The sequence below is a fragment of the Mercenaria mercenaria genome, chromosome 8, assembly GCF_021730395.1.
Source record: "Mercenaria mercenaria strain notata chromosome 8, MADL_Memer_1, whole genome shotgun sequence".
In the NCBI taxonomy this organism is placed as follows: domain Eukaryota; kingdom Metazoa; phylum Mollusca; class Bivalvia; order Venerida; family Veneridae; genus Mercenaria; species Mercenaria mercenaria.
Genome location: NC_069368.1, coordinates 18,732,602 through 18,755,748, shown reverse-complemented (window position 1 = coordinate 18,755,748; position 23,147 = coordinate 18,732,602). Strand labels below are relative to the sequence as shown.

Below are 23,147 nucleotides of genomic sequence, written 5' to 3'. Positions count from 1 at the left end.
AACTGGCCGACCTTCAAAATTTTTAAAATTATTTCACTGACCAATGATATGATGCAAACCGGAAAAATGGAATCCTCATGTAGCTTTGAAGGGAAGTATCTATGTAATATATGCATTAAAACATGCAATACATCCAACTGATTTTGTAAGATACAAAAGCTAAAAGTAAAGCATATTATATAAATAACACATGGCAGTGAGTGAGGGTGCTATTGATATTGTCAACCCTCAAAATGTATTAACGCCCGAGCCGATGGCAGTGAGGGTGTTATTGATATTGTCAACCCTCAAAATGTATTAACACCCGAGCCGATAGCAGTGAGGGTGTTATTGATATTGTTAACCCTCAAAATGTATTAACACCCGAGCCGATAGCACTGAGGGTGTTATGGATATTGTCAACCCTCAAAATGTATTAACACCAGAGCCGATAGCACTGAGGGTGTTAATACATTTTGAGGGTTGACAATATCAATAACACCCTCACTGACATGTGTTATTTATTTTATTATACCGAAGCAACCAAAACAAGAAAAATATTAATAGCAACTGAAATTTTAATAACACCTGCGCAAAGGACACCTCTGCGCAGGTGTTGTTCAAATTATTACCCGGGGATTATTCGAAAACGCGGATCGGCGTGAGAGACATTAAAATTAGTACATTTTGAGAGATAGGGATAAGCATTAGGTGTTTTACATCAGGTATAATAAACATCAATATCAAACACTTCTCTGGCAAATCAATGTGAATTACCGCATTTAGAACCATTCCACATGAATCCTGCCACACAGTCACATATTGTTCCATTACAATCAGCATATTTGTCAACACACGTGTCAAGACTTGATGTGCATGGCTCAGTTACACGCGTTCCATCTTAAATGAAAATGTTATTCAAATAGAAAATGAACAAACTTGTCAGGCATGTCTTTGAAACTGATTTTCAAAGGTGCTTATTTCACAATAGATATGCATTGTGTTTTGAAAAAAAAACACCCCCACCCCACCCCCCCCCACAAAAAAAAATAAAACAATAGAAGTAGATCATAATAAAGGTTCATTGTTTCCAAGCGGTGAATGCACTCAATCTCCCATTCTAAAATCTTATGAAAATAGTGTAACTGCGTTGAAACACGTTCATTGTCTCCAAGCGGAGAATGAACTCAATCTCCCATTCTAAAATCTTATGATAATAGTGTAACTGCGTTGAAACAAGTTTCACGAGGCACCCGAACTTATAGACAAATTTTGTTCAAACAATCTTGGCCAAGGTTTGTGAATATCCAGGGCAGAGTGTACATGTTCTTATGTATTTCCATGATGTTTACTGGTATAAGAAATTCAAGAATTTAATGTAACTATTAGATATATAGGCACTTCGAATGAGCTTTACTTATAAATTTATTATAATTGATATATGCATTAACCCTTAGCTTGCTGGCCGCAAGTGATTCTGCCTTTGCGACCAGTGCAGACCAAGATCAGCCTGCACGTCCGTGTAGGCTGATCATGGTCTGCACTGTTCGCTATTCAGTCAATAAATTTTCAGTGAACACCCCTTTGAATAATAAGTGGTACTGCCCAAACTGAATGATGGACCAGTCCATTTTAGAAATTTAGCAGGGAGGTTAAGGGTTAATGCCCAGTGAATATTGTCAATGACCTCAATGGATATGTATTAAGGTTGTTGGACTTTTTTATACCCAGTTTAACCTTTACCCTGCTAAATGTCTAAAGTGAATTCGTCCATCATTCAATTCAGACAGTACCACTTATTATTCAAAGGGGTGTTCACTGAAAATGTACTGATTGAATAGCGAACAGTGCAGGCCATGATCAGCTGATCTTGGTCTGCACTGGTCGCAAAGGCAGAATCAGTTGCCAACAGCAGGCTACGGGTTAATGGTGACTTCGGAATAAATATAGACTAATATTGATCATTTAGATTAAGATCTCTAACCATACAAACATTTAAGAAGAGTCTGTTAACTTTAACAAAACACTGTGCAAATTCTTTCGAGCTATTTGTGTCTTGAGCAATCTGTAACTGCTGAGAAACCACCGCCAGGTGCCCAAGCGACACGGTATCTTCTAAATATAGCGTAACTTAGGTCTTTTTAAAAAAATTCACTTGTGTGATATTTGGGTTTTAGTCAAGATTCAGATTCACCCCCATATTAACTTATCATGGTACCATATTTGGTAAAGGAATCTATAGGCCTATTACTTATTCGTGTTTCTTGTTGACAAACTGCAGTTGATAACTAGATCTTTATTATTTCACTTGCTAGTTTGGGTGTGCGATGAAGTGTACGTCACGGAAAAAAGAGCGATCACTGGATTTCGGTTGGTTAAAGCATTTAAAAGAAGATTTTGTGCTTCAAGGGTGTCCAGGTTTGTTACTGGATTCATGGTGATATTAATGCTTTCACAGAAAATGCATTTCCAAACCCTACCCCAGCTGGTATTTCTGAATTTGTCATACATAGAGTCATCAATGTTCTTGCAGTCAACATGATACCAGACATTGTACTTGTCATACTGAAAACATGGGGTTTGACAATTTTCACAAGGGAATACTGTGGAGTTTCCTTCAAGGTATTGATCAACCTGTTCACTATTGAAATGGTATCATTAGATGGTATTTTCTGGTCCTTTTGGATCGTAGAGTATGCTCAGTTTTACTATAGACGAATCTCTCTTAAACCGTTGCTAGGGGACATGAGAGGTGATGCACATTTCATTACTTTTCATAAACAGACTGCATCAAACCAAGTCTGCTATTAATTTGCTTGATTGTGTTCTATGATCCCAAAGGATCTTCTTATAGATTTATCATATCATATCATATCATTTGACAGGGATAGAATGTCAATTAAATAATGTCTTAGATGCACTTATGTCATATCAACAGTAAAAAGAATAGTAAATACGCATAACGCTTACAACACGTGTCCATGATCTGTACTTGATCAGTTGGACATTCACATCTGTAGGTATCCGGGTTGCATACAAGGCTGGGGTCACATGAAGATATTGCAAGATCACATGGATCACATATGTCTGGTCCAACTGTAGAATATAAATTCTTTTGAATATGTCATAGATTTGGATGAAAATAGCAGTCTCACTGTATTAAGATAGAAAACTCGTAACTATATTCGGCAATTTCCGTGCGAATACGTTTTCTCGTCTGCTTCTTTTTTTTTCATAATAACCGGAGAATGCCGAAATCACAAACACAGAATACGTAATGGAACGGAAAATGCCGAATGCCATAACGGGTCATCTACCTTACAGTAAAGTGTTTGTGTCCGTTAAGATATGCACTTTCAGTATACTCCAGTTTGACTGGTAATGTTTTAAAGTAGTATTAGAAGCTAAAATAAACATAAAAACTATTACGTAACCCTTGGTTATATCGAAAATGAAAAAAGCAGTAGTAGATATGACCAGTTCGACAGAATGATAAATAAATCAAATAAATTAATAAATGAATTATGTACTTCCGTTAAAATATGCGATCTTAGTATACACCAGTTTGATTGGTGATGTTTTACAGTGGGATTTGAAACTACAATTAACACAAAAACAATGAAAACACTAACGTCCATCCTACAGTTCTAACATTAAATTTCTATTTTCAATATCATCAGGTTAAATAAAGGGGAAAAAATAAACTTGTTTTGTTTTGTTAAAATTATCATATCAACACGGTGCCTGTACCACGTGACTTTTATGGCTATGTGTGGGTATAAAAACCATAAACCATAAACAACCGTCGGTTCAGGTAACATTTTTCATGATAACTTTCTTAATCCTGCACCAATTTTATTCAAATAAAGACGAGGGCCCGGTCATAAGAAAGATACAATCAAGGCCCATCAGTTTGAGAAGAATAAATTCGTATTTTTGTCGAAAAGTGCAACCGCGCATTTTTCAGTCAGATTGCCGACGTGCTATGTGTGGGTGCATTCTGTTAAATTCGTTTATAAAACTCTTAAAAATGCGTTCAACGACAGGGCAAATGGAACCTAGAATGTATTTTTACCTTGTTTGACAGTTGCAAAATGATCGTTAAGAAATATAGCGTATTCCTCTCGTTTTTTAAATAAATAAAAAATGCTATGTGTGGGTGCCGCTAAATTTATGCTATGTGTGGGAGTAAACTGTAATCAGGTAATGCGTTTACGCTCTGCCATTGAACGTGCATATATAAAAAGGTGTTATAACAGCACGTGAGCGCGAGAATCTCTCTGTTAACACACGTTTTCTCGCCTGTTAAAACACCCCCGAAAAGTGACAATAACAGCAGTTTTATGCTAGAATAAACGTTAAAACTCTGATATATGTTTGAAGTAAAATTTATGAAAAAGTTATTTCCAATCTCCTTCAGTTGTGTTGAAGTGTTTTTTTTTATCTTGATGCATAAACAACGTTTTTCATAAACACGCAATTGAATCAGTGTCCCTAAGGTAGTTTTAAAGGGCAGTATGTGTGACAATATAGTGTAGAGCATATATCGTAGCCTTGGATGCTCCATTGTAAATATTAATTCCGCTGCTCACCTAGTTCGTGGTTAGTTGCAGCTAAAATGGTATTTATTGTTTGAAACAACACAAATTACTACTACTACAGGGTTGTAGTTCAAACCACTTTTCAAGCATAAAGAAAGGGCTTCAATCCCTCGAACGAAAGTAAAGCACCTGCGGTAGTGCATGTAAAAAACTGCTATTAAATTCATACCACACACGTAACACATGGAGTCATTTCATCAGAGTCGCTAACCTACTTAAGAAATAATATATCTCATCCAGTGATTTGTCGCTGAATAAATCATTGTTTGCAATTCAGATGCAAAGGAATTATATCACGAGGGCGCAGTCTTGTTAGAATGAATGTAGGCGCTTACAAAACCAATATGTAGCGCGTCTATCGCTAAAAGTACAGCCAAATATTTTTAAAGAAACACTCAATCAATTACATTTCTTGATTATTAAAATTTCAGTTTATGATTTTAGAAGAGTTCGTCCATGGTCTGTTGTGAGATAATATCCGTCATTATATACGGTCATAGCTTTTGTTTTTTGTGTTGGTTTTGTAAGCGCCTACATTCATTCTAACAAGACCATTGCAGGAAATAAGGCTCCAAAGAAATTATCAAACAAATTAAGAATAAAATTGTTTGTTATGAAGTAAGTGAACTGTCCAAGGAACTTCTCTTAAAATGATCTAACAGACATAATTTTACCAATATTTTGATTGTCTTCTACTTTGTTAGTGATAAAGGACACTCCATTATACTTATCTACAATGACCTGCCTCCGTGGTCGAGCGGTTAAGGTCGCTGACTTCAAACCACTGTAACCTCTCATTGATAGAGGACCGTAGGTTCGAGCCCCAGCTACCGACTATGTATCTTAATGTGAGAAAGTATGCAGTTGTTTACGGAGGATGGGAGTCCAGTATACTGGTACTTCCCAGGAACGATGGTTAGGTGAACTGCCCGCCTCATATGACTCCGACTGTTGAAAAAGGGTGTTGAAATCATTGTTTATATACGAAATATTTTCAATAGTAAAATGGGTAAGTCAGGCAAGTAAACTCTACATGCAATATGATTCACCTTGTTGTTTGGCACGGAAGAGTTCACCATATTGTCTTACCTTTTTACTGTTTCTGTATATAAACTTTTGTCAAAATATCATTCTTAACTATGTGTTTATATTTTCGTGTGAACAGTTAAGACGCAATACTGACGTACAGTGATTTAAGTTTGAATAACGACTCTGATGAAATGACTCCATGCTTTATGTCTGTGGTATGAATTTAATAGCAGTTTTTTACATAAACTATCGCAGGTACTTTACTTTCGTTGGAGGGATTGAAGCCCTTTCTTTATGCTTGAAAAGTGGTTTGAACTACAACCCTGTAATAGTAGTAATTTGTGTTGTTTCAAACGTATAGCGCAAAGCTACAATAAATACCATTTTAGCTGCAACTAACCACGAACTAGGTGAGCAGTGGAATTTACAATGGAGCAGCATCCAAGGCTACGATATATGCTCTACACTATATTGTCACACATACTGCCCTTTAAAACTACCTTAGGGACACTGATTCAATTGCGTGTTTATGAAAAACGTTGTTTATGCATCAAGATAAAAAAACAACACTTTAATACAACTGAAGGAGATTGGAAATAACGTTTTCATAAATTTTACTTCAAACATATATCCGAGTTTTAACGTTTAAATAATTATGTTTGATAACACGCGCTCGTAATCAATAACAAAAATGAATCTGACGCGCTATTCTCTATAACACAGCGACTTTCTAAAAAAATAAAAAGATCAGTTATGCTAGATGGATACTCATTTCTATGAACGTAACACGAGTAAGTTAAAACTCACTTAGTGCAAGTAGCTCAAGCAACGGTATCATTTTTATGAGTTTACTCCCACACATAGCATAAATTTAGCGGCACCCACACATAGCATGTTTTTATTTATTTAAAAAAACGAGAGGAATACGCTATATTTCTTAACAATAATTTTGCAACTGTCAAACAAGGTAAAATTACATTCTCGGTTCCATTTGCCCTGTCGCTGAACGCATTTTTAAGAGTTTTATAAACGATTTTAACAGAATGCACCCACACATAGCACGTCGGCAATCTGACTGAAAAATGTGCGGTTGCACTTTTCGACAAAAATACGAATTTATTCTTCTCAAACTGATGGGCCGTGATTGTATCTTTCTTATGACCGGGCCCTCGTCTTTATTTGAATAAAATTGGTGCAGGATTAAGAAAGATATCATGAAAAATGTTCCTTGAATCGACGGCTGTTTATGTTTTTTATACCCACACATAGCCATAAAAGTCACGTGGTATAGGCACCGTGATCAACTTGATTTGTTTCAATAAAACCATAGATGTACTAGTTTTCTAAATTTTAGCTTGATACTTCCGTTCTTCCATCTTACCTATGCCATCTTATGATCTCTTATTGGAAAATAGTATATATCATATATAGGTAACTCAATAATTTCTTACGGCATTTGGATCCGTTCCAGACGAAACCAGGTATGCAGTCACAGATAGTTCCATTGCAAGCGGCATACTTGTCAACACATGTGTCCAGTGCACTTGTACAAGGCTCCGTGACAAGTGTCCCATCTTTAGAAAAGAACAGCATATTTTAGTCTATACATGTATTAAGACACTATAGTCTATATGAGCCGTGCCATGGGAAAACCAACATAGTGGGTATGCGACCAGCATGGATCCAGACCAGCCTGCGCATCCGCGCAGTCTGGTCAGGATCCATGCTGTTCGCTAATAGTTTCTCCAATTCCAATAGGCTTTAAAAGCGAACAGCATGGAGCCTGACCAGACTGCGCGGGTGCGCAGGCTGGTCTGGATCCATGCTGGTCGCATACCCACTATGTTGGTTTTGTCATGGCACGGCTCATATTAAGATACTATGTTTTTTTCATAGGAGGTGACAAATGAAGCTATTAGCTTATATATTAATGTCCCTTTTTGTCTACCAACAAACGATAGATAATATGTGCTGCGACGGCATTTTTGCTGAGATAGTTAACGTGAAAGGACAACAGAAATTTAGAAAATATTAACTTTCTTTGACGCAAAATCTAGTTGGTTGCCAAACTACTTTATTCTCAAATAAAGAACAATTCATAATTTAACCACAAGTTCCAAATTCTATACTGAATAAGCTTTTTCATTCCTTTCTATTGTTTTCCCTATTCAACTGAATACACTTAAGTGAGCAATTCAAAATGGCTACAGCTGTTCTGAGTTTCAATATAATAGGGTTATTATAACAGTAGCTCGATCTGGGATGCTGTATTCGGCTCTCATGGATTTTTGCCAGATCGGATCTCACGAGGCGCGCAAGCACCTAGTGTGATCCGACCTTGCAAAATCCACGAGAGCCGGATCGAGCTACTGTTATACACGCCATGTACCCGGATAATCTTAACTCTGTTCAGCGACCCTAACTCAGTGCCAATATGGCGGATGTAAAGCCGATACAACTTTGTTTTCTGTGTAATTACGATGTATAAAGGAATGTTTCTGTTGTTATATCTATCTCCATTGGTCAAGTGTATATTTATTTCAAAATGTATCATGTTAAATATATCAGCCCTTGTGTTTTCAGGTAGAAAAACGACGAACAAGGCAACTTTTTCAATGAAAACATTTACAAAAAATCTTTAAAAATACTTTTATGCTTTTGATGCCTCGACTATTTTGTTGTTTGAAAGCAAAGATATACTGCTTTATAGGCCCGTTTACACAATGTCGTTAACCAACTACATGTTGACACAATGCATGTTCAAATGTACTGACAGCGAGAAAAGGGATAAAAACCTAACTTTGATTTGATAAAAACCGAACTCAGTTTACATGAGGAATGGATAAAAACCTAACTTACACGAAATTGTGTGACGGATAAACACCTAACTGACTAGTATACTATAGAAATGAATGAGCTGACATGTACATGGTCTGATTATTGTAAACATTACTTTATAAGCGGTATTGTTTTCAAACTTTGTCATTAATTTTACAAGATGTTATATGTATGCCCACTACAGTCAAATATTTTTTTCATAATTTCAATATTATGCAAATAGCAATGTTTGGAAAAATCTGGATAAACCCTCAAAAATAACTTAGTATAAAAGTCAAAACTATTATGTTATTATATAAGAAATTATTTAATACCACCGATGTTCGAAGTTCCGTACTCCCCACCCCCCCCCTCTCTCTCTCTCTCTCACACGCACGCACGCACGCACACACACACACTGTTTCAGAAGAATTGTGTTTGTTTCAAATCTTGTATATCGTATAGTGCAAGAGATTTTTTATAGAGGTGCTAATGAAATATTTTTGATATTGTTTAAATGGGATTAGATTTATAATTATTTGTTAAATATGATATATTTCAGACGGTAAATAGGGAAGAAAAGTGTGTGTGTGTGTGCGTGCGTGCGTGCGTGCGTGCGTGCGTGCGTGTGTGTGTGTGTGTGTGTGTGTGTGGTGTAATGGGGTGGGGGGGGGTGATGCATGGACTGACGGGACAGGGGTGTGGGTATCCTTACATTTTTCACTTGTCCACGGACACTTAAAAATCCACTTGTCCATAGTCAAATTTCACTTGCTCTGATTTGTAATATTAAACCTTCATGAAAGCGCAAATAGACTGGAGATCGAGTTCTTTATGTAGGACAATGAGAAGAAAAGCATATCACAGTAACTGTGATAAAAAATAAGCTGTTGAAATATTTGCCTTTTAACGTTTATAAAAGTCTGAAATCGCGTAAGCAGTGTTCGGAATCTTTTGAGGTCATGCCCGAAACACTGCCCACGCAATGTTACAAAGCCAGATGAATTCTGAGAAAGGCTGTTAAAACGTTCCGACTTGTTTTAGTCATACTTGCGATCTCTGTGTGCTTTTGGTTTTAATTTGGCTGACTACTTCCTTTGACAGTGACTTATTGTCTCAGCAGTTGGAATTCTACTTACAAACTTGTCATAATACTGTTTTAAGTTGTTTACCTTTCTGATGTCTTTAAATGTCCTTTTAGTTCTGTGTGTGTAACCCTTGTTTTCCTTTTTTAGTTTTTGTTACAGAATGCTATATGCTGATGATGCAAATATTTTTCTTCAGCTGCTTTAAGTAGTTCTTATTCTCCCTTTAGCATGTATATGATTTCTTCTTTTATGTGTGTGTTTTTTAATGCATGTTGTAAAATGTGACTCTTCTTATTTTTGTGTAGTGTCAGCAGTAGTATAGTAATTGTTTGTGCGAGCATTATTTGGCCCTACCTGACCCTTTGCCCCTCTTTTAAAAAATTCAACACCGGCCAATTCAAATTTAAAAAATCCAAAACCAGCCAGAGTGGGGCCAAATAATGCTCGCACAAACAATTACTATACTACTCATGTATGTGAATAATTTGTGATTTGTTTCTTATCTACTTAGAGCCAGATGCTTTATTTGCTTTAATGTGCTTTAACATATTTGCATTTTATTACAGCGGTTTTACTTATGTTGGGCTTATTTACATGTGTTTGTCGGAAAATAGCTTTAAGCTAGTGTTATATGTTTATATTTATTCGACGTTAAATAAATCTTCGTGTATCTAAATCTTCTCTGATATTTTATCATAGTCACCGAGTTACAGTATGCGCGAGACCTAGTCAAAGAACCCATTATCTTTATCACCTCCATACACTTGAAGCAACACATAATCTCACAATCTAAATAATATTTTATGTTTTCTCATTTTATACCTGAAAAAGTATGCTTGTCCGGGACACACAGACTGAAAAATGCACTTGTCCGCCGGCAAAAAATCACGAGTCGGATAAGTTGGACATAGGAATCCCATATCCCTGCAGGGGTGGGTAGGTGAAAGAACTTCGAGCATCAACAGTCCATAAAAAAAGCACAGACGAACAGCAGTTTTCGTTTGGTTAGGTGTTTATCCATTCTAAGTTCGTATTTATCCAGCACTGTATCCTATACCAGTTAGGAATTATCCGCAAATTTAAACTCACCTCATAATCAATACAATTTTTAAGCTATAAAAATCAATTTCAAACTTTGATACTGTTAAACATTGTCAAAGAGATGTTTATGGAACTAATACATTTAATAAGTAAGGTCTTACTGCAATTTCTGGTACTTTAAAACAGTTAGAAACATAAAATATGTTCATTTCGAAGACTTCTTTGAGTACATTTAATGAATTCCAGCCACATAATGTGACATTTCGATTGAAATATTTAGTGCACAAAACATGCTATCAATACATGATATTATGACTATCAAAAGTTTTACGATAACATTGCATACTAACATAAAAACATGAAAAAAGACAAGGAAATTAACTACATACATCGTCTTTATGTCAGCCATGTTGGCACTGAGTTAGGGTCGCTGAACAGAGTTAGGATTATCCGGGTACATGGCGTGTTATAATGACCCTTTTGTTATATACATCTACCTTTTTGTTTGTTGTTTTGTTATTGAACGAAATCTACAATATTTATCGATATTAAAATGGAACTAAGTGATGTTTTTATATGCGCTATTGATAGAACTGTGTCAGGTCATGCATATTAATGAAAGTAGTCCGGCAGCATACAATACAAAATGTACAATACGGAATTTAAAAGGTACAATACACGATTTTTTTTCTACCTGTTCATATTTAATTGTGAAATACAAGCCGATTCTTTTACAGAATTTATTTAGGTATATAATAAAACTGAATATCACAGTCAACTTGAATACCAATAGGATATCCGCCCATTCACCACGACCCGATGGCACTCGGTAGACTTGCATTACAGTTTTAACAAGGTGTTATTTCAACAATTTAATGTTGGCTGTACTGCTCAATTAATAAATATCTTAATCATTATTAAGTTAAGGAAAGACAGTAGTGCACTAATGAAAATACTTGTTGCAGTTGATTTTTCTAAGCAGTTTTATAAGGGAGGTAATCAGTAAATCAATACTTACAGCAGTCATCTCCTATTCGTACTTGATCAAGTGGACACTCACACCTGTAAGTGCTAGAACTACACACAAAAGAACCGCTGCACGTATCGCTCGACGGATCACATGGATCGCAAGGATCTTCTCCAACTATAACAAAAATATAACATATAATGCAATTAACATTTACCCTGATAAATTTCTAAAATGGACTGGTCTATCATTCAATTTGGGCAATACCATTTATTATCCACAGGGGTGTTCAAAAAATCAATGACTGAAGAGCGAACAGCGCAGACCAAGATCAGCCTGCATGGATGTGCAGGCTGATCTTGGTTTGCTCTGGTCGCAAAGGCAGACTCATTTGCCGTCAGCAGACTGAAGGTTGATAAAAAAAATATTTATGGTCAATACAATGAAAAGGGCAATGGCACCTTAACATGTACTGGTCAGATATAGAGCCATTCCATGGAAACATAGTACTACAAGATTATTTATATTCTATTATGTTAAAAATGTATTCGAATTAAACAGATCCATAGTTTGTGCTAAATCAACGGTTTATATCCAACACTACAATTAGCCTTGGCTGAAGACATAACCTGATTATGAAAACTGATTTATTTCTCATAACAAAAAAATAAACAATTATTGAACGGCTTGTCTGTCAAAATCAAAACTATTTACACAAGTTTCGACTACTAAATCTGATACGATAGACAATGCAATGAGTTTGAAAAATGCATTTCAAATGTACTCACCGCAAATGGAACCATTCCATACAAATGGTGGTATGCAGTCACAAATTGTACCATTGCATGTGGCGTAATCGTCAATGCAGGTGTTAGGGGACGTTGTACACGGCTCGGTAACGCGTGTCCCATCTGTAACAGGATCGAGTTGGTTGATAAAATTTAAGCCTCGTTTACATATATTTATATATAATATTGATTTTTTTATCACTTTGAAAAGATCTGATTAAGACAAAAGTAACTTGATAAATCAAGTTCTAACCTGATTTTGCTCGGGGTTAAACATATGATGTACAGGACAGAATTCGTAGACAATAAGAAAAGATAAAACTAGGCGCCGACAGAATTTTATTAGGATTTGTTGGTTATAGTGTGGTCTTGTTTTAGGGTGGGGTGGGAGGTTTGCTCCGTTTTGGAAGTCGCCTAGTTTAAAAGAAACGTTATTCAATGATAAGCGTAAATGAATTTGCTAATAAACTGAAATTTGTAAGAATATCAATTATATTAAAAAGATCAAGACCGACAAAATATTAGCAATAATTTTACTTATATCATTTTTAGAATATTGAACACTTCAAGAAGCTGATTGACAGGTCAGCGCTGCTTTCGGCTCGTACTGATTAATACTATATAGGTCGATTCATTTGCATAAAATCAAATATATACTATAGAATATTTAAACATGTTTTACACTAAATATTGTACGAGTAAATAAATATTTTTTTAACCAATGAAATTTTTTGAAAGCCGGCATAACCTATTGTCCATTTTTCTTTAAAACAGAAAAACAATAAAACTTACAGCAGTTGTCTCCAACTTGGACCCGATCCTCGGGACATTCACATCTGTATGTGTTCGTGCTGCATACAAGACCGGAACTACATGAAGGTGTATTAGGGTCACAGGGGTCACAGGGGTCTGGTCCAACTGCAGAAGCAAACATTATATTGATGAGAACCGAAGGAATTCAAATCAAATTACTTTTTATACAAAATAGATAAGTGTCAAACTATAGACTATCATATACAAATGAATATGATACAGTCCGCAAACTCTTGGGATCTGGATTCCAACTCTACCGCCCCTGTCAACTGTAAGTCAATATATCTCTGCATTTTAAAACGAAATGACCATCTGGTACCCAGGGCATGGGCGATCCAAAGCGGGTATCCAGCGCAAGGAAGTGTTCCCAGTGTCAGTTTCTCTCTTTCCAATCTTGTAGTATTTAGATCATTGATAGTAAGACGTGTATTTCATAAAATATGCTGAAATTTTGACAAAACACGTTCTATGATCACCACATATGTTTCGTTCTTGTTAAAATGCTAAAAGATATTGACTTACAGTTGACAGGGGCGGTGGAGTGGGGGGTCCTGACCCCAAATGTCTGTGATACAGTCGTGGATGTTTATTTTATTTACAGCTTACACGCCAATTCAAGTGGAAATGATAATTCATGTATGGTTATTATTAATTATATGATTACATAACAGCCTTGATACTCGACTTTGGAAAGTGGAATTTGCTTAGGTCCAAGACATTATAACATGGCTACTTTAGAATATTTTAACTGGCGGTTTTATTAAATAACTGTATATATGTATTACTGTAATATGAGTCACAAAACAAAGAGAGGTATGGATGCAAATTTTAGTACTGAACACAGATGGTCATTTTAATATGATAAAAGAAGGTTTTTATTACATAATCGGTCAGTTTGTCAGACAAACAGTATAGTTTGTTTTCATTTTGCCGTATTTTTTATTCCTGCCGTTTTTCTGTCGTGTTTTTGTCGTTTTGTTTTTCTTTCTTTTTCTTTTTTCTCTTTGATTTGGTCGTTCTACCTTATATTTTAGTTCATGACATTTTGAAGTTCTGACGGAAAGATGTATGTTGTTGTATATAAAAGTTTACCACATCTTGTGCCGTTCCACACAAAGTCTGGTTTACAGTCACAAATTGTACCGTTACAGACAGCGTTGTTATCTATGCAAGTGTTGACAATAGTCGTACAACGTTCACCTATTCTTGTCCCGTCTACAAAAACAATAATTCTATAAATAGATACTTTCCAGAAATAGTACATTATATCCCTATGGGGGATGTTCACATGGAAGCTCTAGAGAAGGGTAAGCTGTTGTGTAAATTATGCTTACTCCCACCAGTAAAGTAACCGACCAATCAAAAGTTGGGCCCTGGAAATATGTAAAACTTTTTTTCCCTGCACATTGAACGCTGTGATGAAAAGCAAGGAACCAGTAAACCCTACCACGCCGTGGAGTTTGCAGAGTTAAGCTCTTCAAGAGGGAAAGTATGATTGGTGTACTAACTTATACCGTTCAAATGGGTTGACGAGTATAGAGTCGGTCTCTACTCTACCCTAGAGCTTCCATGTGAACTTATCCTTTGAGACTATTTTAGGGTAATATCTAACAGAGGGTCTGTTGAATGGTAACATCTCTATTAACTACTCATTTTTGTGTAGCTGTTTCACTAAACTTATCTTAACACATTTCTTTTACATTTTCTCGTTGTGCTGATAAAAAGGTTACATGGTTACATTTCCATTCAGACTAACTCCTCAATTGACCGTGTGTTCCAGCTTTCTTTTGATAGCAATTCAGAATAATAAATTCAGATGAAACATTAAAATGCTATAATTCCATAGCCCATTCAACATTTTTCTAACCTTCTAACCTTACCCCTGGACTATATTTAAACAAAACAAAAAACTAGAGGCAGCTCGATGCTACAATAGCCAAGGAGCAATAAAGCAGGATTTTATTTATAAAAACAGGCATGCGCAATCGATCAGCATATATGATGCTATTTAGGAAGCCGTGTCATACTCACATATACCCATATATAGTAAAGGCACGCACGGCAGACTCAAATGAATGGCGATACTTACAACATTCTCCATCCACGGCGACCGTGTCATTAGCACATTCACATACACCGTTATCAGAACATTCTGTATCTGCCTGAGTGCACGAGTCAGGGTCTTGAATACACGGGTCACAGAGCGTTCCATTCACTAAAACAGATATTAATTATTTACAGGTTTGGTCTTCAATCAAAACACCTTGTAATGACATTACTTTTTATGAAGTATAATATTCATGGATTCCTTGGAAGTGGTAAATGGTCTATTTCGGAGAGAAAAACACAATTAACTGTGTCTTTAAATCCATAGAATCCAATGTCCATGGTTCTTCTAAATTTTTTGAATAAGTTTGTCTTTATATTTCTCTTTACTTTATTTCAGATTAAAAGCCCAGATCATTATTCCGGTCCACCTTGGCAATACGTTAGTATTTTTGTTGAAAAAACAATGAAAGAGGCTTAAGTTTTCGAATCCCTGTTTTTTTATCTTGCTTGCTTTGCGAACAAATAGAAAATGGGTTGACAGGCTGAGGCCCAGCAATTGCAATATCCAAGTATATTAACCCAATGGGACTCTTTCTAGATGAAAGTTGCTTCTTTTTTGCGTAATTGCTTGATGGTTTACCAGTATGCATTCAGTCTCAGAGCATTAGCACCATAAACGGGTGGCTAACTTGCTTTTACAAAAGGCTACGTTTCTCATAACAGATCTGGTGCAGTCGTTCTGCGCATGTCGCAAAAATACGCAAATGGTTGCATGTCCGCACGCATTTAGTGTATAGCATGTATAATATACTAACTAAAGGTTAGGGTTATGATTACCATGGTTATAAAATATATACATTAATTTAAAGATAAAAAAATCAAACCGCTTGAATCCGGTCTGTAATATATCCTGTTTTTAGTCATAGCCAGAGCTATTTTAGACGGTATTTCGTATACACATTTAACCCATCCTAAGATATGCAACAGATGTAACTTGTTCATAGTTACCTTCTACGCATTGCCCAGCGTCGTTTACGTAATATCCCGTCTCACATACACATATATTTCGGTCAGTGTCACATTCTACATTGTCATCCTTACATTGATCAGTACTGTTACAGGGGCCACCGAGGCAACTTTCTGTCATAAAAAAGGAAAAGAAGAAATATTTACGAGTATCGTTTTCCTCTCTTCCAGCTCTCTTCCAGAACTGAATTGAAGGAGACAGCGTATGTAGCATCTTAAATTTCACGTGTGAAAGATATTTCAACCTTGCACTAAAATAAACAAAGTTTCGTTTAATTTTATTACTTACAAATCAAAAAAGTTTCAACATCATAAGCAAACTTAAGACACACGATGCTTTAATATTGATAAAATGTATTTTTATTTCTGTAGATTTTTAGATTTTAATATGTTTATGTTTTGTAGTATACATGCATATCTACACGGATGCATGTTATGGAAATTTCTAATATTTTATAATTAATATTCTTCCGTGATGAAATGTAGTTCCCTACAAACTGGTTATAATTAAACTGATACACTCAATAGTTTTAACATATGAGCCGTGCCATGAGAAAACCAACATAGTGGGTTTGCGACCAGCATGGATCCAGACCAGCCTGCGCATCCGCGCAGTCTGGTCAGGATCCATGCTGTTCGCTAACAATTTCTCTAATTGCAATAGGATCTGAAAGCGAACAGCATGGATCCTGACCAGACTGCGCGGATGCGCAGGCTGGTCTGGATCCATACTGTTCGCAAACCCACTATGTTGGTTTTCTCATGGCACGGCTCATATATATATTTTGTTGCGGGGGTGAATCCTTAACCCCTTCCAACGCCCCTCCCTAATACAATAACCTGATATTAAAACTTCTTACGTTCTATACATTTTCCATTGTTATCGAAGTAGCACGGGCGGCATTGGCACGTGTCATTGATGCACAGAGCATTTGGATCTCGGCACTCAATGTCGTCGTCACAAGGGTGTCCATTAGGTACCTCTACAATTATTAAAAAGATCCATATTGTATATAAATATGCAATAATGTACAATATAAATTCTTAAATACCAAAGCATATTTTACTATTTTCCCGCAAAAAAGGTCATTTATTTCAAAAACACACTATTTACAAGTGAAAAAAACACACACTATTTACAAGTGAAATACTGAAGTTTCAGGTCTCTATAATGCAAACTGGATAAGAAAGATATTAAAGCTTTATACATTTAAGATTTTGCAAGCAGACGTAAAATGGCTTACTTTCGGTACAGTTTCCGGAATCATTAAAGAATCCTTCCGCACAAACGCATGTACACGTGCATGGGTCACATACTGTATTGTTCCCGGCACACTGAGAATGACAGTCGCACGTGCCGCCAAGCGGAACATCTGTAAACATAAAGAATTTGTGCTCGTAAAATATTTGTATATCATGATGTTAAACTGAAATACTTTGTGCATCCCACATATAACTGACATTCATTTTTGGAATTCGTGTTTGTAAGTCGCATTATTCTTTAAAGTAGATATTCTATAATAACAGTTATGGCCTGACCAACAAGAATGAAATAGATAGTTTGCTACAGTTGAATTAAAACGTATTCGCTTACATTTAAATAAAGTGATAGAATAAACATATCTGTTGTCGCTTACCCGGTGTTGGTACACACTTCTGTTTAAGACAAATCTGCAATGATATGAAAAAATATAAGACTAATCTTAGGTACAGATCAAGCTTGCCATATTCCTTTCTTATTTCTAAAGACAGTTATTTACAATAGTCATTAGAATCTCTATTTGTCCTAACTAAGCAGACAAATACTCAATTAAACCAAATTTAAATTTTAGGTGCCTCTCTTTGTTGATACCATTACTGTAACAGTGATTACTATCCTTTTATTGGAAGCTTGTCATAAAAATACAATTGAAACCAGATATCTGATACTCATTTATCTCAAAGTCCCGGTTATCTCGAAGACATTTTCAAGTCCCGTCACAAAAACACATACACAAAATATCATCCGCGCCATGGGAAAATCAACATAGTGCATTTGCGACCAGCATGGATCCAGACCAGCCTGCGCATCCGCGCAGTCTGTTCAGGATCTATGCTGTTCGTTTATGGTTTCTCTAATTGCAACAGGCTTTGAAAGCGAACTGCATGGATCCTGACCAGACTGCGCGTATGCGCAGGCTGGTCTGGATCCATGCTGGTCGCAAAGCCACTATATTGGTTTTCTCATGACACGGCTCATATCATTTTCAAGTCATTTCGGTTATCTTGAAGCAAAACGCTTGATCTCTTGGAATTCGAGAGATACCGAATTTCAGCTGTTACATTTCTTACATGTCTCCTCATATAATTCACCTTGCATATCTGTGCTATATGAAAGGTATCAATACTTTCTTGCTGAGTTAAAGTCAAATCTTGAATAAGAACGTTTTTGAACGTTTATCTCTACTTACATGTGGAGGGTATTTTTTTTTCAGATGAAAACTCTTAGAGTAGAGTAAGCTTTCACGCTATTATACAAAAGCTGAAACTCGACATCTCGAACTAGCTTATCTCAAAATTTCCAAGTCCCGTCCCGAAAAAAACGTGCTCAAAATATCATTTAAATCGAATTAATACTGCCGTCTGTAAAATATAATTTTGTCTTGGCAGTAAGTAAAATTGCTGTAGCCCTGTCCATTTTGCCCTACCATTGACAAGCTTAAACCAGTCACACAGCACAGGTACATGGTTGGTAGAGTGATACTCTTCTGTGAGAAGGTACGAAAAGCAGTTTAATACCATAATCTGAAAAAAAATCCGATATAAAACACCAACTGACCTCAAGCAAACAGTTTATATCATTCAGTAAGTATATATAGTTACCTTTGCCTTTCCACATGGCGTTCCAGACGACACCTTTACATTACAAACACAACTCCCGTTGCGTGTGCACCATATATACCTTGAACACATGAATTCTGGGAAAAGCTAAAAAAAAAAACAAAACAAAAAAGTCGAAACTTTCAATTAGACAATATATTTCCTGTTAATTTGTATGCACAGCATTTCTTTTTTGTTACTGAGATTAACTGTTCTGCTTAAAGGGAAAGGCAACGTTGTTCTTATGTTAATTTCGTCAGCTGTGATTTCTTAAAACATTTAAAGAAGTGAAAGAATTTTCAAAATCAGACTAAAAATGAGAAAGTTATGAGCATTTGAATATTTGGTCAAATAGGCGGCCATTTTGTTTCCATGGCAACAAAAACAAAATGGCGGATTTATTAAATTTTTAGATACACATTTGAACCGTATTTACTTATTTCAGTAAAATAATTTCTCTACTTTTTCCAACTATAATGAAAGAAATTATCCTGTTTTACACCTTACACTCAAAAACATATGAAAATTAATCTATTTAAAGGGTTATTTGCTAAATAAAGAATTCAGCAGTGTGTAAATGACGTCATAAACACACTAAAATGGCTGCCTCTATGATCAGCCATTTTCTTAAATTTCAAACTGCCATATCTTTTTTCAATAGTGGTCCGATTTTAAAAATTCTTTCAGCGTTATAAAAGGCTTGAAGATGGCTTTTAGATAAAATTAATTTATTTTCAGGCTTTCCTTACCCTTTAAGATAATGCAATAACTGTCCCCTCCATATAACTGTTTAATTTACTTTTAGGGCATACCGATAAATATTATGTAAAAATTGTTCCAATAGCATATCTAGCGAGTGCCTTGACTTCTTTCAGTAGAATTCATTACCCGAAAAAAATAGGACATTTTTATATTCAATTTTGAATAAGTGAAAATTAACTTGCGCCACCCGCTTGATTCCTGCCTTTCAACTTCCCTGGACAAAGCAAGCTTTTGCTAAATTTATAACTTCATAATACAGAAGTTGGCAGTTACTTACGGAGAACATGTTTGTACTGGTACAGAACCCAGGAACACTGGTTAGGTTAACTGCCCGCCGTTATATAAATGAATTACTGTTGGCAAACAAAGTTAAACCCATAAACGGTACGGATTGGTCACGTTAGGGAAGAAAAATGTGCAGTCAGTCTGGGGCTCGAACCCGGGACCCCTGGCTTACAGGGCGAGTGCTCTACCGACCGAGCTAACCCGCTGTCTGACACATATTCTCCCCTTACTTGACCAAGTCTGTACCGTGACACAAACAAACAAAATCTATTTTACATGCTGCACAATATCAAAGTCTTTAAGATTTAAGACAAGCACGTAGCAATATAATATGATATTTGTTTTGCTTGTACCATTTCTTCTTGCACCAAGTGCAGAACCATATAATGCTGTTTTATTGCATGTACAACTCACAGAGCCATAAAATGTTGGGGTTTTTTGCCTATAGTACGCACAAAACCATTTGTTATTTTTGCTTGTACTACACGTAGTCATACAGTATTTGGCTATTTATTTCGCTAGTACTATGTGCATTATCATATAATGTTTTTTTTTATTTTCTACCACGTGCATAACCAAACTCGTGAAGCCAGACAATGGCATGTTTCTTTCTTTTACCATGCGCGTGTCATGTTTGTTTTTATTTTTCCAGGAAGGCTAGGCGGTTATACATAACCTTTATAAGGAAGTGTGTTTGAATTGCAAAATACATGTAATCATTATGGCTCTACAAACACAAAGGCTACTAACATTTCCTTGCCCTGTCGGGTCACACTGTACAGAGTCATTGCCCCATTTATCCTTGCATTGATCGTTAGTAGAAAATATTTCTCCAGGTAGAGGTGTATGTGCCCAGTCGTCCCATTTCTCTTCATCAAAATCTCCTCGTACTCGCATACAGTTGTCATTGCCGTCATTCAAACTATAATTGTTAACAGGAGTATATAAAAGGAAAAATGACGCTTGTCAATAGACCTGTAACATGTTTACACCCATTTTATTCATTTGGTTTAGAGCTACTCGCCCACAGTTTGGGTGAAATTTTTTATCAGGTTTATTTCCTTCAAGTTCGGCAATTAGTGTATATATGACACTAAAAATAACAAAGTGGCTGAAAATAAAAATTTGATATTGGTAAAATGCAAGAGGAATGTAAATTTTCTGCATTATTTTAAAAGCATTGCAACGGTTTGCTCTCTGGATTATAAGCAATTTCAATTTCGTACGGACGTATGCACAGATGAACAACAAGACTGAGAAAGCCAAATTTATATCTCTCCATCTTCTGCGGGGATAAAAACATGCGATTGAAATATAACCATTTAAAACTTATTTTTTTAATCAGTCAGGCGTGGAGTTAACGGTGCATTATAAATCCGGGTGCAGACGACGCATTTAAGGTTAACCTACTGATATATGACAGTACAATACTAGCACTTGTATGGGCTGTTTAAATCTTTAAATTTTTGAATGTTAACGTTTTACTTTGAATGTATTGATATAATTTTATATCAGTAGAATAAATGATTTGAAAAAGTTTCAACCTGTGTCATTTCCCGAATTGATATTGAGTACATCAGCAAACTGAAAACCAAACTGTGGCGAGGCGTATGTTCTCCGTGACGTTTTGATAAGACATTATGTCTCAAATCATTCGTCCTCCACCGCTGATTCATGTGGAGAAGTTGGCAGCTACTTGCGGAGTACAGGTCTGTATAGGTACAGAATCTAGGTACACTGGTTAGGTTAACTGCCCGCCGTTACATAACTGAAATACTGTTGATAAACGGCGTTAAACCCAAAACAAAGTTACAATCGCCTCCTCCTCCACCACTACCTCCTCCTCCCGCCACCGACATCCTCCTCTTCCTTTTCCTCTTCCACCACCACCACAACTACCTCCTCTTTTTCTTCCTCCACATCTTCCTCCTCCTCCTCCTCCTCCTCCTCCTCCGCCACCTCTCCTCCTCCTCCACGACATCCTCCTCCTCCTTTTCCTCCTCCACCACTACCACTACCTCCTCCTCCGCCACCTCTCCTCCTCCCCCACGACATCCTCCTCCTCCTTTTCCTCCTCCAACACCACAACTACCTCCTCCTCCGCCATCTCTCCTCCTCCACGACATCCTCCTCCTCCTTTTCCTCCTCCACCACCACCACTACCTCCTCCTCCGCCACCTCTCCTCCTCCTCCACGACATCCTCCTCCTCCTTTTCCTCCTCCACCACCACAACAACTACCTCCTCCTCTTCTTCCTCCACATTTTCTTCCTCCTCCTCCCCACCACCTCCACCATCTCCACCTCCTCTTCTTCCCCCACCACCATCACCTCTTCCTACTCCATCACATCCTCATCCCCCTTTTCCTCATCCACCACTACCTCCTCCTCCTCTTCCTCCACATCCTCCTCCACAACCACCACCACTTCCTTCTACTCCACCACCTCCTCCAACATCTACCTCCACCTACTCATCCTCTCTTCCTCCCTACTCAGGCGATGGTTACAGAAGCTCCTTCACAGCTAAAGTCGTTCCAAGCATAATAGAGAAAAGTTGTACTTAACGTTTTTAACAGGTATATAGTAAAAACCAATTCGTGTTCAATTGACTGTCGCATAAATCGTTATTCACTATTTTTATAGTATAACCGTCTCGTTATACCTTAAGTCAGATTTCATTACCGTTTTATTCGGGGAGAATTTTTTACTGCTTTATAACATGTTAAACCTAAATGTACACTTTGGTCTTCTGTTTTCTTATGTACTGAATATTAATTCGGGTAATTACACAGGTTGAAACTTTTTCAAATCATTTGTTAATTAACAAACCACTGATATGAAATTAAAAAAATACATATACATTCAGCCGATACAAGTAGTGTACTTGTCACATCAGTAGGTTAACCTTAAATGCGTCGTCTGCACGTGGGTTTACAATGCACCGTACTCCACGCCTGACTGACTTCAAAAATTCCCTCCAGATGTCGGCTTTATATAGAATACATAGGGAACTCACTCCATATACGTATGGGACTCACTACTCAA

General features: G+C 36.6%; 1 protein-coding gene across 1 annotated transcript; it reads right to left on the bottom strand.

Annotated features, from left to right (window-relative positions):
• Nucleotides 1-2,411: 2,411 nt before the first annotated feature.
• Nucleotides 2,412-22,304, bottom strand: LOC128558853 (neurogenic locus notch homolog protein 1-like). Its single transcript, XM_053549065.1, has 13 exons — nt 22,123-22,304; nt 20,855-21,026; nt 17,836-17,869; nt 17,443-17,571; nt 16,181-16,312; nt 15,213-15,338; nt 14,216-14,338; nt 13,103-13,228; nt 12,311-12,433; nt 11,574-11,699; nt 7,061-7,183; nt 2,937-3,075; nt 2,412-2,544 (listed from the first exon to the last, which is right to left on the bottom strand). Exons 1-13 carry the CDS (start codon nt 22,302-22,304, stop codon nt 2,412-2,414), a joined length of 1,668 nt encoding a protein of 555 aa, XP_053405040.1.
• Nucleotides 22,305-23,147: the final 843 nt, after the last annotated feature.

What these genes read in the sequence shown, in the direction of transcription:
- LOC128558853 (XM_053549065.1), bottom strand. Translation starts at nt 22,304, where the DNA reads ATGTCGTGGAGGAGGAGGAGAGGTGGCGGAGGAGGAGGTAGTGGTGGT. An exon ending in GAGAGGTGGCGGAGGAGGAG is followed by an intron (nt 21,027 to 22,122) that starts GTAGTGGTAGTG and finishes TAACAATTATAG; the next exon opens with TTTGAATGACGGCAATGACA. An exon ending in CCAAGTTGGAGACAACTGCT is followed by an intron (nt 12,434 to 13,102) that starts GTAAGTTTTATT and finishes ATCCTGTTACAG; the next exon opens with ATGGGACACGCGTTACCGAG.